Genomic DNA, 22963 nt, shown 5'->3' on the forward strand with positions numbered 1-22963 from the left:
ATTCTATATGCCGCTCTACCTCTTTCTACATGAAAATGTGGTGATGGGTCATGTGTGAGTTTACTAAAATGTTAAGACAAGTAAAAAGTCATTTTAATCACATGCATAATAAATACTGATGAAGCATAACAAATGTCTCTTTATATAACATACTTCGATCAATATTGCAGTTTCAATGTCAGCAGTTTAAATCAAATCAAATCAAATCAAGTTTTATTTATAAAGCACATTTAAAAGCGATTTTTGGTCGAGCCAAAGTGCTGTACATGTAATAAAAACACATTACTACAATCATAATAACAGTACAGTATGTGATGAACAACAGAATCCAGGGGATCATAATGTTCAAAATCAACATTAACAACAGCACAGCTTGCAGAAATATAAAAGGAATGTTTCATTTTAGACTTAAAAAGGACTTTTTGGATAAAAAATCTCATTTTGTAAAGCCTCTTGTCACATTACATCACATGGCATCACATCACACATCACACATCACACATCACATGGCACTAAATTCCACCCCGCCATTCAATTTAATCATTGCATGACTATGACCTTTTTTATGTGGTTTTCACCCCTTAATAAGAACCGATGTCTACTTGTAATTGTCACATGGTGCATGTTAATATATCAGGGATCTTTGCTAATTCAACTGTTACAATTGAATCGTGTAAGATTTTTTAAACTATATATACTTACAATTACCTCCTAAGTCTGATAATCATCAGAATGGTATGACGGATATTTCTTCCATGAAAAACATTTACATTCTAGATAATACCAAAAAGTTAAAAAATAAAGCACATCTTTGAGTTATGGTAACAGATAAACTCACACATACACACATGTTGAAACAGTTTGGTTGTTTTGCGGTCAGCTGCAACCAGCAAGCTCAATATTAAGAATGTATTAGAACTAAAACAGTGGGTCTCTGTGGGACATTCACTGATGATATATTTCTTATTCTGGTGCGGGTGCGCCTCCTTCGACCCCAGGATCTGCTGCATCTTCGTTAATCATCTCATTGTATTTGCTCTTGAAAAATCCAGCCTGAAAGTACGAAACAAATAACGTTACATAAAATGATGCAATTTAAATGAATGAACAGATAATAAACTGTATTTGTATAGCTCCTTTCATGCACAAAGCCGCCCAAAGTGCTTTACAGAAAACATAACAACAATATTAAAATAATATTAAAATGAATACAGAACAAGATAAAACATCTACAGTGATAATATGTTAAAATAAAACAATTTAAAAAAATAAAATGTAAAATAAAAGCAAAACAGAAAAGAAATACAGTAAAACATGGACAATGATACTAGTGACAATTGAAAGCTAACCCAAATTAAAAGCCATATTAAAAAGATAGATTTTTAATTTGCTTTTAAACATTTCAAGGGAGTTTGCTGTTCTAAGATCCACGATCATAAAGCAGATAAGAGAATGATGTAAAATATAAAAACTTTTAAATCCAGTTTATTTATTTTAAATGTGCGCAGAGACCACAACTCAAAATGGCCTGGTTGCATAATAATCTGAAACTATTTCAGATTGTAGTTTCCACTACAGCGCGCAGCCCGGTTTAAGAGGGCTGTGACGTCAGCGGCCCGTCTTTGGTTGCGTTTCCACTTGGCCTAGTACCGGCCGGCGGGTCCTAATTCACAGTTTTTCTGGCCTCATAAAATCGTGGGTCCAGGGCCAGAGACAACGAGGCTGAGTCGGGCTGAGTATGCTAAACTAGAGAGAGCGTCGCTGGCAAGGGGGCAACAACTACAACAAGATGGACATATTTGACCGTGATTTAATTGTAATACACGTTTCAAAATGATGCCGAAGTAACAACATACTGATACCGGTTAGTAAAAACCATGAATTAATGCTTTGTCAAGTCTGCAGACAGACGGCAGGCGAAAAACCTTTTAAAATGCGTGTTTTCTAAATGGAGATTGGCTAAGCTAACGCAGTATATGCTCCGACCGTCCACACTCACAACAACGGCCTATACAGACATAAATAAAGCAGCGACTGTATTCACCATGACACAGGCAGTCTGTGGTTTGTACTTGTTTAACTTTTGTCTAGTTTCTGAACATATATGAGGAGCTGTGAGCTCTGAGTGCTAACAGCTAACGGCTGTGTTGTTTTTCTGGGGTCCTCTGAAGATCACGTCACGGCTCCGCCTACACTGCGTTACTATAGATACTGCCCCAGTTCCTAAACTGTAATGGAAATGCGCCATAAAGTGAGCCAGTCCTAACGAGGCCCAGCCATACCGAGCGGGGCCGAGCGAGGCCGTGTAGTGGAAACGCGCCATATGTTCGAGCAGGGGCGGACTGGGACTACAAATCAGCCCGGGACTCTCGACCGGCCCACTTCGGTACCGCCGGCCCACCTCGGTAAATGATCAACGGGGGGGTGGGGGGTGCTAGTGAGTTATCCGAGCGGCCCACCTCGGTGCCGCAAGTAAATACCGCGAGGAAATTGTCGACGGGGGGGTGCTAGTGACTTATCCGACCGGCCCACATCGTCCGACCGGCCCACTTCAGTACCGGCCCATCGGGATTCGTCCCGAACGTCCCGATGGCCAGTCCGCCCCTGTGTTCGAGGTCTCACCTTATACAGGCCAGCGGTGAGTAAGGCCAGTAGAGCCAGTCCTCCCAGGGATCCTCCCACAATCTCTTTGGTGAAGTCTGGTTCAGGATACACTTCTACCTCTGCCTCAATCTGAGAGGGGAAAAGTCGGTTCAATTCAAGCTTGTTTAAAACACACATCATTTTAAAAGATAGTCACCTTGCGAACAGGAGGGTTGTTGTTGGAGCCTGATGTAAAGAAGATGTAATGGTTTCTGTCGTACTCCAACATGGCTGTGCTGGTCAAGAGGAATTTGGCCGATTGAAGTCCGATCTGTTTAGGGGGAAACATTTTTTAGTAAAATACTGATTGGGGAATAATTTTACCTCAGTTTAGCCAGCAACAGTAATTAAATGTGGATCAAATAGTTTGGGAGGATCGTTCCTGTAAAAAATGCGGTTCAGTAATCAAGTAGTCGGTTTTACATTTTGAATATTTTCATACATACAATATATGGAAAGTTTTTTGTTTATATTAATATAACACAGTATTAGGAATTTACAGACATTCAATGAAACTACCGCCAAGCTTGGCTTATGAGTTTATTTGCATTATTAAACTATCTTTATATAGACCAGGGGTTTTCAAAGTCTGGGAAGGTGAGCCTCCCCTCAGAGAACATGAGAACAGCCGCGTCCCCCCTCCCAATTATTATTGCTATCATTATTATTATTATTATTGTTGTTGTTGCTATAATGCAGGGGTATTCAATTGCATTTCAAAGAGGTCCAATAAGAGCAAATGTCATTAAATGCTCTGTTTTCGCTGTCTACCTTTCTCTTTTTTGAGCACGCCATTTGAAGTTACTCCAACTGTTTCTCTCTTCTTGTCTCGTCTCTGTGTGTTTGAATCTATCGTGCTGACTCACTGACTGCACCGATTTGAATGGCTGAGTAGCATCACCTCCTAAAAACATTAAAAAATAACTTTTTAAAACCTTTTTATCTTTATGTTTTAAATATGTGTTTTAAACATTTTTTACATTTTCAACATCGTGGATGAATCCTTATATGCTCCCGGCAACACACTGAACATCAACTTTGCCTCCTTATTACACTCACCCCTACTTTAGTGCTGGGAACAATGAGTCTGCGTCTTTGATGCGCACATGCGGGTGATGCGGGGATCAGAGTCCTGCGGGGATCAGAGTCCTGCGGGGATCAGAGTCCTGCATTGGGTCGGTACCCGACGGGTGACCCGCAAAAAAAGTGATTCGCGGGTGGTAAGTTTCCTCAGACCTCTCCCCGCGGGACCGCGCATAATCATAACCTCTGCACCGCATCAATCTGCTGCTGAGCGCGCCACATTCGAAATGGCTGAGGTGAAGCTCTAGCGGAGAATACAGCATTGTAAATAACTCTTCCTCAAGAGCGAAATCCAACGTCTGGGAGGCTTTTGGTGTCATGGAGAAAATAACCAACATCCCACGCTTTTTGAGCCAAATACGCAACTGCGTGTGTTAATAATTGCATGTTTTCAGTGCTCCTAGGATATGCGGGTTCGGGTCGGTTTGCGGATCTTGTGCCGACGGGTCGGGTCGGTTTGCGGAACTAATTGGCAATATGTGCGGGTGGCGGGGCGGGTTCGGTATTGCACGTTGCAGGTGCGGGGCGTGAGCGGGTCTTGAAAATCAGACCCGTGCAGGACTCTGGCGGGGATGCAATGTAGACAGGAATAAACGCAGATCAGCCTCTGGCTGCAGCCTTGACCGGTACTTGCTTTTGATCAAAGTCAATGCGGAAAACCCGCACTCACACCGGTAGGTGGAGGTGAAGGGTATGAGCACTTTTACAACCTTTTTGGCGAGGTGGGGGAACTCGGTCTCCACAGACAGCCAAAAGTGTGCAAGTGACACTTTACTCATCTTGTTCTCGTTACTTTTTTTTCTCATGCTGCGCCTCCCCTGAAGCTCTCTGGCGCCCCCCCAGGGAGGCGCGCCTCACACTTTGAAAACCGCTGATATAGACAATTATCTTTACTACAGCGTATTTGAGTTATACACAGTAGGCTACATTAGTTTAATTTGTATGGTAATTTAAAAGCATTTGTAACAGTCTCAAAAAACATCAATAGTGAAGCAATCACTGAGTTCATATTCATTTCATAACGTTAAGTAAACGGTGATCAGCATGAGGAATAAAATACTTTTTAAAATTAATAATGATCTGCTTTTAGTAATCCTCTTTTATACCTGGTCAGATGTGATACTATAAGATGTTTCAAATGCAGCACGTAAAATAAACAAGTCAGTTAGTTTATTATTATTCACATTACATTACATTCACATTATTACCTGCTCTATCCATGCCGAACTAAGGTTTGCAGAAATGTAGTACGTTTGGCTCTTCCGTCTTCCAATGAAGTGACTGCACTTGAACACTCTGCAGCTGGCCACTGAGCAGTCCTGTTGGTCATTAAAATAAAACAGAGAGCAGAGAAAGCTGTGTTCAGACCTGCACACTCCAGTGGAAGGAAACCATAGTAGTTATATCAATCTAAAACTTTGCAATTACTCATAAAGCGCATACTTACCACCAACTTATTTTTCTTTATCTCTGCAGCAAAATCTGTGACAGTGGGTTTTTCATCGCTGTGTCTTTGGCAGTCTGGAATCTGAAATGGAGCCGATTTATGGTGCATTAGTTGCATTATTGATATTTGTCCATGTAGATTTAGCAAATGGAGCTGCTGTGATGCAAGTCAAATTTCAGACTTGATCTGACCATTAAAGTAGCCTATTATCGTATCGTATAAAATAATCTATTTTTGATAGATATTTGGGGGTTCAAGGACAAGAAGTTTCCGTGTTACCTGCAAACTGCCTGAATCCACCCAGATGTCTTTATCTCCGAGCTTCACCGGCACCCTGATCACCACAGTGAGATTCAGCGCTCTGATATCATTTGTAACCTAAAAAAAGAGCAGAATAGAAAACATGGTAGGCATCAAATCATTGTGATGAGCATTAAGGAAAAGTCTGGATTAAAGTTTATGATTTCAAATAGATAACTTGTATTATTATAAAATATTTTTACCACAATTGATTGCCGCAATGGTTTCTGCAAATTATTCTTTCCATGAGAGAAGTTGCTGTAGCTGAGGGAACTAAATAGACGTATTAAACATTTGATAGATATTAGGTAATAAAATGCCAGTTTTTTAAATAATATCTTTAGTTTCACATAAAACAACACAAACCTTTCAATTGTAGCAAAAATGCTGTACTTCACATCGATCTCTTTCTTTTGGTACAGTTTACTTGAGTCGGAGTGCTGATTATTCCCACTAGAGAAAGAGAAAAATATATGTGTACAAATGGTAAAAGCACTAATGCACACTTGCCTGTTGGTGTGCTTATAATGCATGTTGCTCAGCAGTACCTGGTAGCATTTGCAGAAACAAAAATCCTCCTTTCAAGTTGACTATTGGTTTCAACCCCATAGGAGACGATGAATAGGACCTGAAATGACATGAATTAAGATCAGATAGCCTATTCTGTGTCTGTAGCAGTACAACACTTGGTACAAAAGACAAACCTTAGCATTGCTCTTCAAAATAGGCTTGTCAACTGTGCAGTCTGTTCTTCCTCGCATTAAACCGTCTTCAGTGTCCAAGGAGTTGCACTCAATTCTTCCCTGTAGTTCAAAAGAATTGAAGGAAATCACAAAATTAAGTGAGAATGGAATGACTGGAGATTAAATGAAGCAGATTTAATTTTGATGCCTTACCTGCAGAATTGTAAACTTCCTATAGGAGAGTCCAGCTGGGTATGTGAGAATGACGCGGCTGTTATAAGAGTTTTCCCCACTGTTCTCCACGGAGACAGTGACATCGAGCAGTTCATCAATGCCCACTTTGACCTCTGAGGATCTGACAGATTATAAGGAAATATTAAAGTAGATTACATTACGTTAAGGTGCGTTCCAATAATCATATTACAACTGTATGTGTCAATACATATAGGCTAATTGTCAAATGCAGCATGCCAAAAATAGCAGGATGTCATACTGCATCTGGTAGCATTTAGCAGTGAGCAGCATACTTTTCTGGCTATCCTGACCCAGACCCAAGAGGGTTCAAAAAGTTTGTATTTGTAAGCATAGTGCATTCAACAGTACTTTGTACAGGCAGCTACATTAATTACTTAAGGCGAGACACCCCAGGTGAATAGGGTAATTTTTTTAACTTAAAGATATCAGCTAGAAATATCTCCAGTTAATTACTTACAATAAGGCAATTGTTTTTTGTATTACAAGTTTTCTGAAATAGCATGTTTAAATATGCAAATGAGCCATTATCTCATGAAATATGGGCATATTTTAACACATTTCAGGAACCGAAATCTGAACTTTGGATAAAGCCAGGATCAAAGTTATTGTTTCATTTTGTAGTCATATTAGTATCTAAGGCTTTTACAGAAGGGATTTTGGATATCTCTTTGTATCACTCCATAAATCAGAAAATACTGTCAACAGCCCTAAAATATCAATTTTCACCATGTTTTTAGGTATAAAATGTTATATAATTCAGGCTATGAATTATATATGACCAAACCCTTCTGTAAAAGCCTTCATAATATTGATAGGAATATAACTGGAAGGTTTGGTGTATGTAACTGCTACTGAAGTGGAAATTTCGAACTCAGAGTAGGAGAAAAAACTCATTTTGAGAAAACGACCTTTAAAGATTGCAGTGTGACGCTAGCTAAACCCTCCTGTTATCTGGATGATAGCTTGCGCATCGACGCACTCCCTGAAGGTATTTCATGTTGGGGGTCATTTGTTTTTTGTATAACCTTGCTTTGTGCAAGTGACAATTGTTGTCGTCTTCTCTGTGAACGTTTTTTTCTCCGTTATTTTGCCATTTTCAGATTTAAATTTCTAGCGGAAAGCTAACCAGGAAGTGCTTTAGCACACCACGTGACGCATCTGAACGAATCACGTTGTCAGAAATTGACACCAGCCAATGAGATTTCGTTTCTTGGTTTAAGACCCCTTTGCACTTTCACGATTGGTTGCTGATACAAAGGAAATGACCATATTTGGATCCGATGAGATTGTGCAGGAGAAACGGAGCTTTCCAACGATACCTCTGAAGACATGGTGCAAGCAGCGGTCGCGGTACTTTATGTTACGTTAGAATGCTAACTTTTGGTGAATGTTGGAGAAATCTACAGACGCAAATAGACAAACTATAGTAAAATAAACACTTAAATGTGTATTTTGTACGTTTTCCTTCCAAAAGCCTGAAAGAAAACATGTTATGGAATCAAAATAGCACAAAATCTCAAAATTGACCAGTGCAGGAAAAACGATGTTTTTGCCTGCCGTGTCTCGCCTTAAGTCTAAAGGCATGCTGTTTGAAGCAGCCAAGAGTCTACAGCTACAGTATGCTAGCAGCTCTGTGAAGCTGAGGCACAGCAATACCTTAGAGCTAATAGCTAACAGCGTTATGTTTACCGTCTTATTTTGTCATGTTACCGTGCTACCATGTTTTAATTAGCACAGGACAGCACATTGGCTTGCTGTTAAGGATAAAAAAAAGATCATTTTTTTCCATTTTTATCTGAAGATGGCGCTAGAAGAAAGTCATTGGATCACAGAGGTGATTTCATTTCATCCTGTCATTGAGGCATTTCAAGTAAAAGCCTCAAGATGGTGCAAAAGGGACGATCATGAGAGTACATCATCTGGGAACCATGGATGTCTGTACAAATTCTGGTGTGAATCCATATAGTTCTAAACTTGACCTGTTAATGGCAGTAGATGAAAAGTGAGGGGATCACCAAAGTCATCAAGATTAATTGTATTTATTATGCAACAAGAAAAGACATCTATTAGATCCATTAGTTTTTTCTTTCAGCAAAGAACATCTGAAATATCTCTGCTGTGTATAACCCAAACATAAAACAAAAATTGAAACAAAACAACATGCTGATCAGTTAGTTTGCACTCCTTACACTTGCAGAAAACACCAAAGTTAAGCTAAACGTTTATAACTCACTTGGTAAAGTTGAAATCCACTTTCATGTTATCTACACACACATTGTCCGTGCCGCAGTTGATCTCAAACCCTAACTGTGGAAGAGAGAATTAAGTAAAACACGTTTGTTTAGAAAGATTAGACACCACATTTAAAAGTCTGACATCCATGAAATAACAATTGACTGGTGTTAAGAAGGACACTGAAGCATTGTTAAAGTAATATTCTGACAGACAATGAAGACCATGTGTAAGACGTGTTAGCATCCCTTTACTTACGGAATGAAACTTTGTCTTCTGAGCCTGCAGGGCGAGACTCGGACTGAGCATTTGGGCAGATGGCAATCCTTCAAAGGTGAATTTGAGTTCATTGTCCAGCGCATTGAGAGAATCTTCTGGACAAGCCTGCAAGACGAGGGCACTATTATGAAATGTTTTTTGTCAATGCAGCGTGGGTTGAACTCATAGGCATCAAACATGGCATTTGTCAGCATTTTGTATTTCTAACAACTCACCTCAACTAAGAATTGTTCGGTGTTGCATGTCTGCCCAGTCAAGTTGAGATACATGTTTCTAGACACCTCTCGTTGTTTCCCAGCAACGTAAGCTCGGTTGTTTGGGACTTTGCGGGTGGCATCCAGTGTTAAAACATAACTAATGTTTGCTTGAGCTGTAAACGATCAGAGTTTAATTTAGAGTTTATTCATGTTAACAGTTATTTAGATGCATGGAAAGGGGGAGTATGGGGTACCTTGCTGGACTGTAGAGTGTCTTGTCATTCTGAAGCAGATTTCAGCTAGGATCTCCAAAGGTTTTGTGCAGTCTGAGTTTTGAGTAGAGATTTTGTCTGGGTTGAACGACACTATAGCTTCTACCATTACTATAGGCTTTGATCTGGGAAATTGAAGGAGCAGGAAAACATAGTTGGATAACTTCCATCTTTCTGATCAATAGTCCAGCAAATCATATCTTAAAGGTAGGGTAGGTACGTTTGAGAAACCGGCTCGAGATCGCTAGAATTTGAAAATACACAGCCGGAAAAAATCTGCCACTTCCTTATAGAGCCCCTCCTCCAACACACACGAACGCGCACATGACCAATGAGGGCACGAGATAAGTTTGTGCACAGATGGAAGGCTGACAGGCAGGTAGGCCATCCAGTTATTTTAGCCGGGCCGGCTAAAATGATTGGTCGTACTTTTTACAGTACTACGGCTTCCACAGATGATATTTTTTTATGGATTTTTTGTCAAAGCACTTATGCTGCGTTCACACCGGACGCGATGCGACTATTCGCTTCGCTCTATTCGCTTCGCTCTATCGCTCCTATCGCATCGCTCTAAACCAGGGGTGGGCATTTTACGGCCCGCGGGCCACATCCGGCCCGTTGGCCGGCCTTGGCCGGCCCGTGTGAGGTTTGTTTATTTATTTACGTAAACGCGCATGCCGTGAACAGCTACGAGTGATGCTGGCCGGCTAGTCCTCGAAATGTCCGCTAAGGGCAAAAAAAGAAAGATCGATACTGAATGCCGCGTTTTCAACAAGACATGGACCGCTAAGTATTTATTTACAGAAGTGAAAGGTAAAGCTGTGTGTTTAGTTTGTGGTGCGCAGGTCGCTGTGTTCAAGGAGTACAATTTTGAGTCGCCACTATGCTACCAAACACGCAGATAAATACAAGAACCTGTCTGAGGAAGAGCGGGCAAAGGGGTCGCATTTGAGAAAGTGCCGATCTCCCGACGCACTGTTACGAGGAGAATTGAGGACATCGCGGGAAATCTGGAGCTTCAGCTGCAGAACAGAGCGGTCAACTTTGACTTTTTTTCCTTGGCTTTGGATGAGAGCTGCGATGTACGTGACACTGCCCAGCTACTCATCTTCCTACGCTTCTCTCAAGCCAAATGGAGGACAACATTCTCACGCACTTGCCAACACTGAAGGAAGCCACACCATCAGCTGATCACCTCCAGAGGTACTCATCCATGTTAGAAGCACTGCATGGTGAGTCTTCAAGGCGATTTAAAGACTTCAAAACAGTTGAGAATGAAATTAACATGATCTTTTCCCCATTTACATGCCATGTGGATGATGCACCCAGTGATGTTCAGCTTGAACTCATTGACCTGCAGTCTGACACACTTCTGTCAGAGCACTTTAGGTCAGTCTCACTGCCTGAGTTTTACTCTTCCCTGAAAGAGGAGAACTTTCCACACATCAGGAGACGTGCTCAGAAGATGATGGTCCTCTTTGGATCTACCTACATATGTGAACAGACATTCTCAGTGATGAAGTTCAACAAATCCAGATACAGATCCTCTATCACTGATGATCACCTCTCAGCTGTCCTTCGCATATCCACCTCAGACATTGAACCAGATTTCCGTGCACAAACTGGATTTTTCTCACTGAACAAGTAAAATTAACTGAAAAACAAAAATCAAAAGCACTAATTTCTTTTTGTATAAAGCTGATTAATTTCTTATCTTTAACATACTGTAAAACACCTTTTCAGTATTGGTATATTGAGCAGAATTAAGTTCAACTTATTTTTGATTCGGCCCCCCAACACAGCTCGAGTTTCTGAAGTGGCCCCTTGTAAAAAATAATTGCCCACCCCTGCTCTAAACGCTGGAGTTTCACCGCGGCTGCCAGCTGTGTTTACTCGCATCATTCAAACAAGACGCGCTGGCTCGGGAGCTACAACTACAACAAATGAACATATTTTACCGTGATTAAATTGTAATACACGTTTCTAAATGATGCCGAAGTAACAACATACTGATACCGGTTAGTAACAACCATGAATTAAGGCTTTGACAAGTCTGCAGACAAGACGGCAGGCAAAACACCTTTTAAAATGCTTGTTTTCTGAATGAAGATCGGATCGACCAGGCTAAGCTAACGTTGTCTATGCTCATTCCACACTCATAACAACGGCCTACAGACATAAATAAAGCAGCGACTGTATTCACCATGACACAGACAGTCTGTGGTTTGTACTTGTTTAACTTTTGTCCAGTTTCTGAACAGATATGAGGAGCTGTGAGCTCTGTGTGCTAACTGCTAACAGCTAACGGCTGATGTTGTGTGGTTGAACGTCAGTGACGGCGGCTGAGATTCTCACCGCTGATTGGCTTCCGCGAGAACGCGTCACGTGAATTTGACGCTCGAGTTGAAAAAATTGAACTCTCGCGTTTAACGCGGCACCGTTCAATCGCCTCAATGGTGTGATTCGCGCCGCGTCCACCGCTTCATGCGCGCCGTCGGAGCGAATTCGCGTCTGTCCACGTCTCTGCATTGACTTTACATGTAATCGCGCCGCCCCCAAACAGCGCATCGTGTCCGGTGTGAACGCAGCATTAAGATATTCATTGCTATCGGGATGTTAAGAGCATTCCATGGAATATAACAAAAAGTGTATCTCGAGCCGGTTTCTCAAACTTACCTACCCCACCTTTAACTGCCTGATACAAACCATTACTGGTGAAGAGCTAAAATGTGTACAAAGAGGCTTAATTTATCTTTGCAGTAGAATTACACTTACCTGAGTAAGACAACACTGCCCTTTGAACCCACCGCTAAATCGGGCAGATTGTCCCTACTTTGGTCAAAAGACGACTGACTGATCGACATGCCGAAGAACTTTAGTCCTGGCTGGACTTCAGAGCCAGCGATCCTCTAAATAAATGGAAATATTTTGCTTAGTTTTTGATATGGTGTAAGCCACAACTACTGGGTCATGTTTCTCGCTCACCTGTGTGTAGGTAGAACTGATACTTTTCCTTTTTCCACCTTCGCCGTGGAAAATGTAGATGCTGCCTTGACCGTCGTTCTCCAAAGGCGCTCCAACTGCCAAATCCCTAAGACCATCTGTGTCCAGATCCGGCAGTACAGCAAGGGAAGACCCAAACCTTCCTCTTTGAGATGCATCCCCTCTCAGTACTGATGGAGAATCTAAGTGGCACTCAACATCCTGGTAGAAATATAGGGATGAGTGTCAATGTTTGCATTGTATTTAAAGAAACCGATTAATTCAATGGCACCAGATGAAACTGTCATTTACCAAACGAGATACGGTGCAAACGTAAACCCTTCCCTCTCGATCAGAGTCAATGTACATTGGGGCGGATATGAGGATAAGGTCAGAGTATCCGTTTTGATCCACGTCCATCGCACAAACAACGGCACCAAAATATTCACCAACCTGAAACTGTGAAAGCAACAAATACATACATAAAACAAGAAATTGCTTTCTTTCAGGACTGTTGGATAATTTTGAAAGATAAGCACATACCTGCCATCGAGAGGGGTCAATAGTTTTGTAGATCCAGTGGTTGTTAACTACCCTCACAACTCCTCTGTGTTTATATCTTGGAGCACCCATAATTGTCAATGTGCCTTGTGTCGTCTTGGCAACAGCCATGGAGTACCCTGAAATTAAAGCTCATTGGTCAAAAGTCTGAGAAAACTGTCTATTTTTGCAGATCTTAGTTTTTTTAACTACCACTCCAGAAAATGAATATGCACAAAGCATTATTTAGAAAATATTGATCTCTACATAAAAATACTTAATTTAGATAGAGATCACCAGATTCAAAATTATAATCTTTAAACTAGAAAGTATCATACATACAGATACTTTATTAACAGCTTCCGTTAAGACATTTGTAAAAAACATAATACTGACTTTTTCTGACTGATATTGCTTTTTGAACAACAATAATATGAATAACTTAACAACAGAGAGGAGAAACATTTGCAGTGGAGCAGTACAAGTACAAGATGTACAATTTGAATCTGTATTTATATATATATATGTGTGTATGTATTTAGCTTACCCACGTAACTGTCTTCCTCTATATTGGCCTCAAATGAGCCTGTCTTCTGGTGTGTGTCCATTGAGTATTGCAGGTAGCCTCCCTTCCACCCATTCGCCCCAACCATACCGATCTGAACTCCCTTTCATTCAAACAGATTTTAAATCAAAATCCAATCAAATCAAGTTTTATTTATAAAGCACATTTAAAAGCGATTTTTGGTCGAGCCAAAGTGCTGTACATGTAATAAAAACACATTACTACAATCACAATAAAAGACAATAAATTACAACAGATATTTAAAAAACACAGGGAATAGTCAGGAGTCGTGCTCCGGTCTGACTAGAAGGCCAGGGAGAAGAAGTGTGTTTTTAGTGTAGATTTAAAAACCCCTAGGGTCTGGGCCGACCTCACATGGAGGGGCAGAGTGTTCCAGAGCCTAGGGCCAGCTGCTGCGAAGGCTCGGTGACCTCTGGTTTTGAGCCTGGTCTTGGGCACTACCAGCAGCAGCTGGTCAGCAGACCTTAATGCTCTGGCTGGGGTGTAGCGCTGGAGGAGTTCAGCTATATAGGCAGGAGCCAGCCCATTTAGTGCTTTAAAAACAAATAAAATGATTTTAAAATCAATTCTGAACCGAATTGGAAGCCAGTGCAGTGAGGCCAGAATTGGGGTGATGTGGTCACGCTTTTTGTGGCCAGTCAGAAGACGTGCAGCTGCGTTTTGGACAAGCTGCAGGCGTTTGATTGAGGCCTGGTCCATACCCACATACAGAGCGTTGCAGTAATCCAGTCTCGAGGTTACAAAGGCATTAATAACCCTTTCTAGGTCTTTAAAAGATAAATACGACTTGGTTTTGGCCAATAGTCTTATTTAAAAAAAGCAGGATTTGACTACGCTGCTGACCTGCTTGTCGAATTTAAAAGTGCTAGTGAAGGTCACTCCAAGGTTCATGACAGAGGGGAGGATGTTTTTATTGAGAGAGCCCAGAATATCAACCGGAGAGGCTGGAGGTTGGGGTCCAAAAAAGATGACCTCTGTCTTGCTCTCGTTGAGGTTGAGAAAGTTTTTGCTCAGCCAGGATTTTATCTCTGTTAAGCAGTCCATCAACTGCTGTAGTGAGTGTTTGACATTTGCTTTGAGAGGCAGATAGATCTGTACATCGTCGTTATAGCAGTGGAAGGGAATATTGTGTTTAGTGAGAATTAAATTAAACGGGCTATCCAAAAAAAAATTCCACTATTTGCTAAACTTATTGAATGAAGTTAAAGAAGTAGTAGGTAACTTGTGTCCCAAACATCTCCCAAAAAACATGATGCATATTCTGCTTTCTATCAACATACGCTGATACAAAGAGGTACAAAGATACAAAGGCGTGTTCATCTATGTGTTTGCATTGTCCAGTGAATTTCAAGTGTGCTTTTTTATTACCCCAGGCACATAAACTGCACTGAATCCCTCTTGAGCCATTTCCATTTTCAGTGACTCTCCACCTGTTTGCGATCCTGTAATGGAAATAATACCTGAATTGGCACAATGACCTCTCAATGCAGCATGATTCAATGGTCATGTCCTGATACCTACTTATATACAGTGTAATTAAAAAAAGTCCATGCTTTGACTGAAATTGTATGCAGGTTGACATTTCAAAGACATTTTCACCATCATAACCTTACCTTCAATAGCAAAGAGTTTGGCCTGCAAAGTCGCCCTTATTTTTTCAAGGGCGTCAAAGTTCTGCACTCGAAAAACATTTTCCGTGGGAGAAGATGAAATGGTTTCCAGTTCCAGTTTTGCTGCAGGTGTGTGAAATGCGGACCCCACCTGGAGATGTTAAAAACAAATGTTTGAGATATTGTGCTTCGCCAAAGAGTCGATCACAACTTAATCCCAGAATGGAACTGAAGAACTTACTCCAATAGCAAATCGAACAATTTTGTGTCCCTCAGCTAAGTCTGCTGAAGATTTGAGATTAACCCGGTCGTTTGATTCTCCATCGGTGATGACTATCAAGACCTTTTTCACATTGGGTCTGGAACCTTCTGTTCTTGTGAAAACATTATTGCTGTCAAAAGAAAGATGCAATTTCAATACAAGTTTGCATTATGTAGTATCAAATGGTAAACAGGACAACACAATGCCTTACTTTTAACAATTTACACAGAAGATGTCAGTTTCGGACAATTTATTTTAATGCAGGAATACTGACCTAATAATCATCATCATCAATTACTATTTAGCTTTGAGAAATGTAAAAATTGCTATCTGTTTTTTTTTTATCTTTTAGGATTTGGATTACTATTTTAGTTGCAGTATTTTTTTTAAATATGTATACTGTAAATGTGATAGAACAAAATTACAGTAACAGCAACTTGATAAAAAAAGGTTCAGACTCAGCATCTGTAAAGAGTTAAAAGGTGTTATACCTATAATACTTTTTAACTTTTACTAGATAAGATACCTGCTGTTTTGTCTGCGCCAATAAACACTGCCACTAAAATGTGCAAAAGTTGCAAAATGTTTAAACACATAGCGTGCTCTAACGTGTTTGTAGGTCCAAATTAAGAAATGTTTTTATTTTTCCATCACACAATTCAAAATGCCTAAACCAAATGATGCGTTGACAGACTCAATACATGTTTACAATAAAAGAAAATGAATTCTGAAAAACGTTGCTCACAAATGGGAATTCAACATAATGATGACACTTACACCACAAACTTGATGGCTTTGGCTGTGTAAGTGAAACCTGTGAGTTGCTTAATGCCGTCAACTTTAGATTGCCATAATTGAGGTCCAGATAAGAAATTATTAAAGTAATAATGTACTTTAGGCTCTCTAGAGAACTGGGAAATAGAAAACTGTGAAAATAGGAAAAACAAAAATTCAAGTTAATATCACAGTCAACTCTCACATTTTAAAATGTACCTGTCAAATTTCTTGTAGAAATTATTAAGAATTGTTTTAAACTCTGAAAATTACTTCTCTGATTTTGTCATATGGTCAGTGTAAACATAAACGTACCTTTGTGTCAAGTGGCAGGAGTGAGTTGACAACATTTTTCACAAATCTCTTCATTAATTGAAAGTCCGAACTGGAGACGCTGCCTGAACCATCCAATAGAAATGCAATATCTGCTGATCGGCACTCTGTCAAAGAGATTTCAACAAATTTAAAAGTGAGTTTGAATTAATTTTTTTACAGTAAGTCAGATAAATGCAGCAAACTGGGGCCCTATTTAATGTTTAAAAAGCTCTTTATCTTTCTCATAGTGCCTGTGCTGCAGCACCTATTTTCACCTTCTGTCTGAAACCAGAGCCCAGTCTGCTCTGATTGGTTAGCTGGCCAGCTCTGTTGTGATCGGTCAGCGGCTAATGGCGCGTTTCCACTACACGGCCTCGCTCGGCCTCGCTCGGTATGGCTAGGCCTCGTTAGGACTGGCTCACTTTATGGCGCATTTCCATTACAGTTTAGGAACTGGAGTAGTATCTATAGTAACGCAGTGTAGGCGGAGCCGTGACGTCATCTTCAATGAGAACCCCAGAAAAACAACACAGCCGTTAGCTGTTAGCACTCAGAGCTCACAGCTCCTCATATCTGTTCAGAAACTAGACAAAAGTTAAACAAGTACAAACCACAGACTGCCTGTGTCATGGCGAATACAGTCGCTGGTTTATTTATGTCTGTATAGGCCGTTGTTGTGAGTGTGGACGGTCGGAGCATATACTGCGTTAGCTTAGCCAATCTCCATTTAGAACACACGCATTTTAAAAGGTTTTTCGCCTGCCGTCTGTCTGCAGACTTGACAAAGCATTAATTCATGGTTTTTACTAACCGGTATCAGTATGTTGTTACTTCGGCATCATTTTGAAACGTGTATTACAATTAAATCACGGTCAAATATGTCCATCTTGTTGTAGTTGTAGCCCCCTTGCCAGCGATGCTCTCTCTAGTTTAGCATACTCAGCCCGACTCAGCCTCGTTGTCTCTGGCCCTAGACCCACGATTTTATGACGCCAGAAAAACTGTGAATTAGGACCCGCCGGCCGGTACTAGGCCAAGTGGAAACGCAACCAAAGACGGGCCGCTGACGTCACAGCCCTCTTAAACCGTGCTCCGCGCTGTAGTGGAAACGCGCCATTAGAGATGTCCCGACCCTTAGCCTATCATGTACAATGTGTTGGAGCGCTAGCCAATAGAAGCGCGGATGTTACATAGTGATGTCATGATGTAACAGAAGTAAACAAAGGAGTCCAATGGAGGTGTTTCAGGCAGGGGGGGGGGGGGGAGTTAGTCGGAGAGAGAAATTTCCTCTGGAGAAAATTGGGGATTTTAGCCTTTGCAGACCATTTACATGCACACAAACCTATAACACTCTACAGGAAATAGAAAAATCCCAAAAAGCCTAATAGGGCCCCTTTAAATAATACATTGCTATAGGCTCATATAGGAACTTGTCTTTTGGCCTGTGCTGATATTGCAGGTAGCCTTCTTTCCAATCATCACTTTACACTATGTCATGTTCTGCCACTAGGGGTCTCTTACTCAAAACAATTACAAAAGCTTAACAGCTAATCATGGAAGTCTGTCATTTCAGTCTTTCTCAGGATTTCATTGTTCAGGAGGTTTTTTACCAGAAGCTGTATTATCCGCAGAGGTCTCCTCCTCTCCAAAACAAACATACCCAATGAGTAAATCTGGTAAACCCACTGAATAAATCCAGCTTTTTAAATAAAATCAGTGTTTCCTGGGTGGAAGCATGACGGGCTACAAGCTAAAGGCTAACATTAGCTCTGCTTGTTTTTGCTGTTAACTAAAGATTTAGATGCCAATGACCAAAACAGTTAGGGCTAGCGGTAAAGGTGTTGTAGTTTGTTTTTGTAATGTGTCAAGTTTCCTAGGTACAGTATAACTATGCTACACCCATAAAATGTAGGAGTTTATTTTTGTTTTATTCTTATATGTAGATAACATTACAACCATTTGATGTGTAATTATGAGTGTGTCTGCTGACATCATAAAGGAAACAGACCTTACATCTGAATAAGTGATTTATAAATATCTGTTCCCATACATGTATGTCAGTTTTCATGCAGGAAAAAGGATGAATTAAGGGCTCAACACTTTAGAAAAGCCTCTTGGTAATTTACTACAATGCAACGATTCCTATGCAAGTTGTGTTTATTGTGTATGGTGTTTAAGTCTTAGTGTGTCTGTGTTTATTATTCCATATTTACCTTTTGCAGTAGAAGGTACAGGACCCGTGATGCGATTAGAATCGTCTATCTGCATGCATATACCGCTGTACATGGTGATACTTTTGCAGTCTCTTGGAATGGTTGGTCCACATGCCTGAAAGAGACAAAGTCCTGATTGATGAGTATTATGTTGCTATCGGTGCTGTCCTTTAATGAAATGTAAAGCAGAGAAAAAAAGATTTAACTGGTAGAATGACAAATAATAAGGATTTTCAGTTTACTTGCTCACCAAAGTGTTTTGTGTGGTTGGATCATTTGCCATTGTTAAACCAAGAGACATGTTGACGGCAAATCCTGGCACTGCATTGAAAAAGTCATGTTGAAAAAATATAATTGATCAACACAACAACAGCCTCAGTCACAACTACAAACCCCCGCTGTCTCATGGAGAGATACCGCAGGTCTTTCCTTCCTTCCTGCAGCGGTCAGACTATACAACCAGCACAGCCCCTAGTAGACCCCCCCCCCCCCACACACACACACACACACACACACACACACACACACACACACACACACACACACACACACACACACACACACACACACACACACACACACAACAACACAGACTATAACACCCCTTGTTGTTAAATACCAACCATATGTGCAATATATATATATATGCCGTTAATAACTGTGCAATGTATACCTGGCTGCTAAATCCTAAGAACTGTTACAGGATGTGTATTTTGTAAATTGTGTAACTTTTTATTTTTTATTATATTTGTTATTATATCATAACTTTTTTTTAACTTAGTACTTTTTAATGCATGTAACATATGTAACATATGTGACATTAAGCTGTCTGTGGCTCTTTTTCTGCTGTAACAATGTAAATGTCCCCTCTGTGGGACTAATAAAGGTATTCTGATTCTGATTCTGAAACCTCAGCAAAACTCCTTCAGGATCAAGCAGAAAATAGAATTTGAGAGAAAATAAATATTGTCTCTCAAATTCTATGTTTTGCTTGATGACTTCTTCATCTTTTTCGGAAAAACTGGATGAAAAACTGCTTTTGAGATTCAATAACCAACCTTTTGTTTCTTGTTATTCGTTTGTGTAAACAGGCAATGAGAATCCTTTAAAAAAAAAATACTATTTATACTTGAGTTTAATATTTATGAAGCGTTTGGATAGTTTCTTACCTGGAATTATTAGGGGACTGCATGATTCAGTTTCGGCGTAGCATTTAAATATTTTCCCCCTTTCTGTGGTAGACGACTGTGCAAGAGGAGCACTGACCAGCAAGCTGAGGAAACACAAGCAGACAGACATGTAACTGAGCAGTGTAGCTAAATGGGAAAACATTTAAAATGCTACTTGAGATTTAGCATTTAGCGTAGTGTGAGATACACACGATGGAAAAGCTAGAACCCATTCTGCCTTATAGACCCATGCTCCACAACAACATCCATGCTTTGACTTACTCTGATGGCCTCTGCACCACCTGGTACCCAAAACCTTCGTAAGAGTTCTTCAGGGTCTTCCAAGCCACAGGATCGATGTTGAAACAAAGTGCAGCTTTTAACACTGAGGAACGAGAAGAAAAAAGAACAACGAAATCAAAGCCACTAAATGAAGAATGTTAATGTGACATTAACACTTGTTTTGCATATAGTTAGCTAATAGAAACATGTATTGTATTCTGCTGCTTTCCAAGACGTTGAGGCCGGTTTGGTCTCAAAACCACTTTTTTTAACATTTTGATGCATGTTGGACTCTGAATTGTCTTAGTCTTGAGTTTTACGTATAGTAAGGAAGTCTTTTTGGTCATTGACCTTCATTTAACATTGCTACATTTTCTATTTATACCTATGTTGCAACTAGTCTGTTGCCTGCATTTACAGTAACAGGCTGTGGTCACCACTGTGTGGGTGTGATTATGCATGAAATCAATGGAATAACATTGTCAGGACACTAGGACTCGGTATGCTCTCACTCTTTCCTCAGATTCGACTGGACCTATTTCTTCAACTTGACTTTGACTTGATTAAGTTGGTCTCTTGACTAAAGCTCTGCTGCCTTTAGTAGCCTAAATGTAAAAGTGATGTGGATTTATATCTGCCATGTTAACAAACAAAACCACCAGGGAGCGTCAGTGTCATAAATGTACAAATAAATTCAACTTCAAAAGTAAAGATAAAGACACAAAGAAATGATTTATGTTTAAAAATACCTTAGGACCTTCAATTGTAGTTCAATACTGTTTAAAATAAATAACTGATACTACCTATAGACTACAGTATAGGGCAATCTAGGAGGTCTATATTTCATTTTGACCCTTCATTTTACATTTCCTGACTTCGACAGATTTGCGTTGCACAAATGAAGTCTTCCGTTTTTCCTTTTTTGTCCAGAACATGAGGTTTTCTGTACAATTTTACTCACTGGCGTATTACTTCCTCATAGTTACTTGTGTTAAACCTCAGGCTAACCCCAACCTCTTGATTATGATGTACATTCAAAAGTCTAACGAAATAACATCATAGTCTTGTTGTAACAGCTTCTAACCCTAACCCATATCATTTGTATCAGATTGAATCACCATAAGTAAGGTTCTGCTTTTTCTTGTGACCAGTACAGCCTTAGTTAGGTAACAGCAGTCTTTGACTTCAGAATGACACAAATACTGCAATATATGTCATGCATTTCGGTTGTGTTAAAACGCAGCATTGTGAGAGAACAGAAATTCATTTAGTGAGTTAAAAATGTTAGATTGTCACTCAATAAATATAAACAGAACTCTCTATGTACCACCAGAAGCAGAAGCTGTCAGTAAGGTGGCAGCAGGAAGTGGCCCTGCCCTCCTACCCCCTGCTGAGAATGACATACTTAGGATAGTGTTGTTTTTATTGCATATTTTTATTACATATTTTGAATAATTTGCTCATATTATGTCTTGTCCTGCTTCTCATGCCCTCCAGACTGAACTTCTAGCTCCAGTTTTAACAAATGGATACGTTGCTTGGACTTTTTGACTTCTGTTTTAACTGGTGGATTCATTTTGTTCCTTATTGAGCTGGACTGAAGTTTAAGCTTCTGTTTAACCTGCTTTTGTGAATTTATTTTGTGGTATTCTAGATTAAAAGCGTAGATAAATGTACACCTTTTATCTCAACCCCCCAAGTCATGTTAATTTATAAATGCATAATTAGACTTCGCAGCTTATAGGTCCGACTCATTGGTAAAAGTAACAAATTACATAAAATGCTGTTTTATTTAGCCTCTCATATTTCAAATGTCATGCTTTTCTCTGTTTTATATCATCAGATAAATATCTTTGGGTTTTGGACTAACAAAACAAGACACTTTAATACATAACAGTAGATTTTTAGGAACTGGGATGAGGCCATTTAAAAAGACTAAACGATTACTTAATCTGAAAAAATAATAGATAATGAAAATAATAACTATTAATGATGCCCTTTATTCATATAAGAGGTATTCATCATTGCACCCTGTTCACTTTTACTAATAACAAAAACACTATAACTTTATGATAATACATTTCATGCTGTAGGAACATAACGTTGTATTAAATGACAGGATTGTTTTAACAGCTGCCTTAAAGATCTATAAAGAGAGACACAATCAGAAAGTATAAACTTGTCTTACCTGACAAAAGTATGAAAATGATCCAGTCCATTGTGTTATTCCCATGGAAACACTAAACGTGTAAAATATTCTGAGCTCATAGACATTTATTGAACACTTTTTTGCATTCTGGCTACCTAGTTACTATTTGTACCACTGAAACTGTCAAAGAGGGGGATGTCGAAAGTAAAATGCAGAAATCGCAAGGTGACAGCTCGGGGTGAGGCAGCCACTTAGAGGAACTCTTGTGTGGGAGGCGTTGCAGCATATATATATATATTTTTAATATGAGCACACCGTATGTTGTCACTTGATTGTCTAATTTGATCCAGTCAATATCCACGCAATCTCACACCTACACACTTCTAAATGATCACCTAGTAACTTGGTAGAATAGTGTATATAATGATCCTTATTTGCATGCAAGGCTGATGAATAATAATTCAAATAAATAATTAAAACCTTACCCTGTCCTTTAATGTGCTGCTAAATTCCTAGTTTTCAACAAACCTTGAACATAGTTTTATCACTTCAAATTGTATGAAAATATCCACAGTAGCAAGAAGGCCTGTTCCTTATTTCTAACAGTGTTGGTGTTAATTATATTTTCTCATAGAGCACGAAGAGAGGAGGAAGTTACATTTCATATCGTTCAACACATTTAATTCCTTA

At 39.8% G+C, this 22963-nt stretch overlaps 1 protein-coding gene across 1 annotated transcript; it reads right to left on the reverse strand.

The window, feature by feature from the left end:
* Nucleotides 1-75: 75 nt before the first annotated feature.
* On the reverse strand, nucleotides 76-22566 carry LOC117473345 (integrin alpha-M-like). The gene is made up of 30 exons (XM_034118898.1): nucleotides 22313-22566; nucleotides 20125-20227; nucleotides 19843-19946; nucleotides 18924-18994; nucleotides 18674-18788; nucleotides 16461-16585; nucleotides 16149-16297; nucleotides 15351-15501; nucleotides 15113-15260; nucleotides 14868-14941; nucleotides 13461-13581; nucleotides 12917-13053; nucleotides 12686-12832; nucleotides 12377-12595; nucleotides 12167-12300; nucleotides 9374-9516; nucleotides 9138-9292; nucleotides 8902-9027; nucleotides 8645-8718; nucleotides 6370-6511; nucleotides 6178-6276; nucleotides 6022-6101; nucleotides 5840-5926; nucleotides 5677-5746; nucleotides 5453-5551; nucleotides 5174-5254; nucleotides 4935-5045; nucleotides 2801-2914; nucleotides 2623-2733; nucleotides 76-1053 (listed from the first exon to the last, which is right to left on the reverse strand). The coding sequence occupies exons 1-30, from the start codon at nucleotides 22341-22343 to the stop codon at nucleotides 964-966; spliced, it is 3411 nt and encodes a 1136-aa protein (XP_033974789.1). The 5' UTR covers nucleotides 22344-22566; the 3' UTR covers nucleotides 76-963.
* Nucleotides 22567-22963: the final 397 nt, after the last annotated feature.

The sequence above is a fragment of the Trematomus bernacchii genome, unplaced genomic scaffold, assembly GCF_902827165.1.
Source record: "Trematomus bernacchii unplaced genomic scaffold, fTreBer1.1, whole genome shotgun sequence".
NCBI classification, from domain to species: domain Eukaryota; kingdom Metazoa; phylum Chordata; class Actinopteri; order Perciformes; family Nototheniidae; genus Trematomus; species Trematomus bernacchii.

What these genes read in the sequence shown, in the direction of transcription:
- LOC117473345 (XM_034118898.1), bottom strand. Translation starts at nt 22,343, where the DNA reads ATGGACTGGATCATTTTCATACTTTTGTCAG. An exon ending in CCGAACAATTCTTAGTTGAG is followed by an intron (nt 9,028 to 9,137) that starts GTGAGTTGTTAG and finishes CTCGTCTTGCAG; the next exon opens with GCTTGTCCAGAAGATTCTCT. An exon ending in CATTGCGGCAATCAATTGTG is followed by an intron (nt 5,552 to 5,676) that starts GTAAAAATATTT and finishes CTCTTTTTTTAG; the next exon opens with GTTACAAATGATATCAGAGC.